Raw genomic sequence first — 5,000 nt, 5'->3', positions numbered from 1 at the left:
ACGGGAACCCGTTTTGGTGTTTAGCATCATGTTATGCTTTAGCTATTGAAAAATAGCAGATCTACAAGCTCATAGCGCGCCACCGAGTGGCGCGCTACGAGCTTGTAGGTCTGCTATTTTTTTGAAAAATCGAAGAACGACTGACATTTTTTTAAATCTGATCTCAGGTCAGAATGGGTTAATCAGACCAGTGTGTGTCCAGTGGAAACCTCGTATGAATCTGATCTCAGGTCAGAATGGGTTAAGTAGCGACATCAGTCACGTCGCGGCGCGCGTGTCATCTCGTCCATCTCGCTACATTTCCATGTCCTATCAGTCATCCTGCCTCCTGCTGCGCACACACACACACACACACACACACACGCACACGCACGCACACACGCACATGCTAATTATTGATGTTCTCAGCTGCGGCGGGCACGCACGTACGTAGGCACGCGCACATACACACACCCCAACACATACGCACACACAGTGGGGTGTTTTGCGTCGGGATGCCCCTAGGAAATGAGCTCTCTCTCTCTCTCTCTCTCTCTCTCTGGGGACTAGGCCATTAACCCATTCAGGGCGGGAACCCCCTTTTGGTGTTCTGAGCATTACGTTATGCTTTAGCTGTTGGAAAAATAGCAGATCTACAAGCTCATAGCGCAGCATTCGCTCTTTAAGAGCGAATGTTTTTAACTCCAATCTTTGCTTCTGGGGGGGGGGGGTCCCTGGAACAACATATTTACAGATGCGGGTGGAGGCCAATTACAGATAATTTTGGAGGTCCTTGAGATGAATGTTTGAGAACCCACTGAATAACAGGGTTTTTCAGAAAATGGTCATGATTCAGACCCCTTTTGGTGTTAGCATCATGTTATGCTTTAAGCTATTGAAAAATAGCAGACCTACAAGCTCGTAGCGAGCCACCGAGTGGCGTGCTACGAGCTTGTATATCTGCTATTTTTTGAAAATATTCGAAGAACGTCTGACATAGAAACATAGCTTTTTCAGAAAACTGTCATTTTCAAACAGACATTTTTTTGTAGAATCTGATCTCAGGGCAGAACGGGTTAAAGAGGCGTTTTCCTCCAGAACTGCGTCGGGGGGGGGAACTTAAAGGCATCAAAGACACCCGACGTCCCCTCACAGAGTTCACAGCGTTAACGGACGTCTGTCATCACAGCGTGTGAGCTTGGAGATCTGCTGTTTTCAGCGTGCAGCCGCGTGTATAACACAGGCCATTACGGAGCCATCAAGGCTTGTAGGTCTGCTATTTTTGGATCGTTAAAATGTGCCTCAGATCGTTCAGAAAAATTGTCATGATTTAAGAAAACTAAATTTCGAGGTCTGGCCTGAATGGGTTAACAGTTTGCAGAATTACAGTACATTTCATTGTACAACTCAATACAAAAGACTGTTAACTGTGAGTGGGCGACACCATAAAGCATTACACTTGTTTACAAGAGGGTCCACCATGCTCAATTCATCAAAACATTTAGAGACGTACGAATATACACAACTGTATAGTCATAAGTAAGACGAGCAAACGCGGGAAGCGAACGCAGCTCGTAATTTTTGGGGTTTTTTTAAGATATTTTTTTTAAGTTAGGTTTTTGTGTGTGTGTGTGTGTTTTTTGTGTGTGATACAGCTGCGCCCTCTGGTGGCGGGCATGTGGTGTTACAGCGTGACAGACAGACAGACACACAGACAGACAGACATGATCTGCTAGGTCTCATAGTTAGTGCTCACTGCGTTCGCAAAAACAGGGAAAACAGGAAATCGGCTAAATCCAACTGTAGATTTAGTACACTAAAGTACAACTTAACAAGACTAGTAAAACGAGACCTAGTGGCCTAGTGGCCACTCTACCCCTGAGCCACCGCCGCCCCCTAGTGGTATTGTAACTCCTTCAGAGCCTCCATCCTAAATAACCGCTTTGTGTGTGTGTGTGTGTGTGTGTGTGTGTGTGTGTGTGTGTGTGTGTGTGTGTGTGTGTGCGTGCAGAAGCTGAACTCCCCCTCCGTCCTCAAGGCCCCCAAGGAGAGGAAACCCAACAAGAAGGAGGGGGGCTCCCCCGGGAAGTCTGTCAGTCTGCCCGCCATTCTGTACAGGTAACTATGATGTCACAGGCATGATGTCACAGAGTGATGTCACAGTTTTCAGTTGCCCCTTTCTTACAGTTGTTGTGGTAATGGATGATAATTGTGTGTGTGTGTGTGTGTGTGTGTGTGTGTGTGTGTGTGTGTGTGTGTGTGTGACAGCTGTGGTATCTGTAAGAAGACGGTGGACCAGCATCTCCTCCTGCTCTGTGACACCTGTAAGCTCTACTACCATCTGGGCTGTCTGGAGCCTCCTCTGACCCGGATGCCCAAGAAGACCAAGAACTCATACTGGTACGTCCATAGCATCTGGTCCATAGCATCTGGTCCATAGCATCTGGTCCATAGCATCTGGTCCATAGCATCTGGTCCATAGCATCTGGTCCATAGCATCTGGTCCATAGCATCTGGTCCATAGCATCTGGTCCATAGCATCTGGTCCATAGCATAGCATATGGTCCATAGCATAGCATCTGGTCCATAACATCTGGTCCATAACACCTGGTCCATAACATCTGGTCCATAACATCTGGTCCATAACATCTGGTCCATAACATCTGGTCCATAACATCTGGTCCATAGCATAGCATCTGGTCCATAGCATCTGGTCCATAGCATCTGGTCCATAGCATCTGGTCCATAACATCTGGTCCATAGCATCTGGTCCATAGCATAGCATCTGGTCCATAGCATCTGGTCCATAGCATAGCATCTGGTCCATAGCATCTGGTCCATAGCATCTGGTCCATAGCATCTGGTCCATAACATCTGGTCCATAACATCTGGTCCATAGCATCTGGTCCATAGCATCTGGTCCATAGCATCTGGTCCATAGCATCTGGTCCATAGCATAGCATCTGGTCCATAGCATCTGGTCCATACCATAGCATCTGGTCCATAGCATCTGGTCCATAGCATCTGGTCCATAACATCTGGTCCATAGCATAGCATCTGGTCCATAGCATCTGGTCCATAACATCTGGTCCATAGCATCTGGTCCATAGCATCTGGTCCATAGCATAGCATCTGGTCCATAGCATCTGGTCCATACCATAGCATCTGGTCCATAGCATCTGGTCCATAGCATCTGGTCCATAGCATCTGGTCCATAGCATCTGGTCCATAACATCTGGTCCATAGCATAGCATCTGGTCCATAGCATCTGGTCCATAACATCTGGTCCATAGCATCTGGTCCATACCATAACATCTGGTCCATAGCATCTGGTCCATAACATCTGGTCCATAGCATCTGGTCCATAGCATAACATCTGGTCCATAACATCTGGTCCATAGCATCTGGTCCATAGCATAACATCTGGTCCATAGCATCTGGTCCATAGCATAGCATCTGGTCCATAGCATCTGGTCCATAGCATAACATCTGGTCCATAGCATCTGGTCCATAGCATCTGGTCCATAGCATCTGGTCCATAGCATAACATCTGGTCCATAACATCTGGTCCATACCATAGCATCTGGTCCATAGCATCTGGTCCATAGCATCTGGTCCATAGCAACTGGTCCATAGCATAACATCTGGTCCATAGCATCTGGTCCATAACATCTGGTCCATAGCATCTGGTCCATAGCATCTGGTCCATAACATCTGGTCCATAACATCTGGTCCATAGCATCTGGTCCATAACATCTGGTCCATACCATAGCATCTGGTCCATAGCATCTGGTCCATAACATCTGGTCCATAGCATCTGGTCCATAACATCTGGTCCATAGCATCTGGTCCATAGCATCTGGTCCATAGCATAACATCTGGTCCATAGCATCTGGTCCATAGCATCTGGTCCATAGCATCTGGTCCATAGCATCTGGTCCATAGCATCTGGTCCATAACATCTGGTCCATAGCATCTGGTCCATAGCATAGCATCTGGTCCATAGCATCTGGTCCATAGCATCTGGTCCATAGCATCTGGTCCATAGCATCTGGTCCATAGCATCTGGTCCTTAGCATAGCATCTGGTCCATAGCATAGCATCTGGTCCATAGCATCTGGTCCATAGCATCTGGTCCATACCATAGCATCTGGTCCATAGCATCTGGTCCATAGCATCTGGTCCATAGCATCTGGTCCATAGCATCTGGTCCATAGCATAACATCTGGTCCATAGCATCTGGTCCATAGCATCTGGTCCATAGCATCTGGTCCATAGCATCTGGTCCATAGCATCTGGTCCATAACATCTGGTCCATAACATCTGGTCCATACCATAGCATCTGGTCCATAGCATCTGGTCCATAGCATCTGGTCCATAGCATCTGGTCCATAGCATCTGGTCCATAGCATAACATCTGGTCCATAGCATCTGGTCCATAGCATCTGGTCCATAACATCTGGTCCATAGCATCTGGTCCATAGCATCTGGTCCATAGCATCTGGTCCATAACATCTGGTCCATAGCACCTGGTCCATAGCATCTGGTCCATAGCATCTGGTCCATAACATCTGGTCCATATCATCTGGTCCATAACATCTGGTCCATAGCATCTGGTCCATAACATCTGGTCCATAGCATCTGGTCCATAACATCTGGTCCATAGCATCTGGTCCATAGCATAGCATCTGGTCCATAGCATCTGGTCCATAGCATCTGGTCCATAGCATCTGGTCCATAGCATCTGGTCCATAGCACCTGGTCCATAGCATCTGGTCCATAGCATCTGGTCCATAGCATCTGGTCCATAGCATCTGGTCCATAGCATCTGGTCCATAGCATCTGGTCCATAGCATCTGGTCCATAGCATCTGGTCCATAGCATCTGGTCCATAACATCTGGTCCATAGCATCTGGTCCATAGCATCTGGTCCATAGCATCTGGTCCATAGCATCTGGTCCATAGCATCTGGTCCATAGCATAGCATCTGGTCCATAACATCTGGTCCATAGCATCTGGTC

General features: G+C 47.5%; 1 protein-coding gene across 1 annotated transcript in view; it reads left to right on the top strand.

Moving 5' to 3' along the window:
* phf14 (PHD finger protein 14) overlaps nt 1-5,000 on the top strand; it is a gene marked incomplete at its 5' end in the record, with an annotated part of 165,507 nt that overhangs the window by 60,986 nt on the left and 99,521 nt on the right. Inside the window, 2 exon segments of the mRNA XM_080787290.1 lie at nt 1,991-2,097; nt 2,248-2,379. Coding sequence (XP_080643416.1) covers nt 1,991-2,097; nt 2,248-2,379 — 239 coding nt within the window.

Source organism: Protomyctophum bolini (genome assembly GCF_963924005.1).
Source record: "Protomyctophum bolini genome assembly, chromosome: 17".
Classification (NCBI taxonomy): Eukaryota; Metazoa; Chordata; class Actinopteri; order Myctophiformes; family Myctophidae; genus Protomyctophum; species Protomyctophum bolini.
Note: the sequence above shows the minus strand (reverse complement) of the source record. Positions and strands in the feature narration are given on the sequence as shown.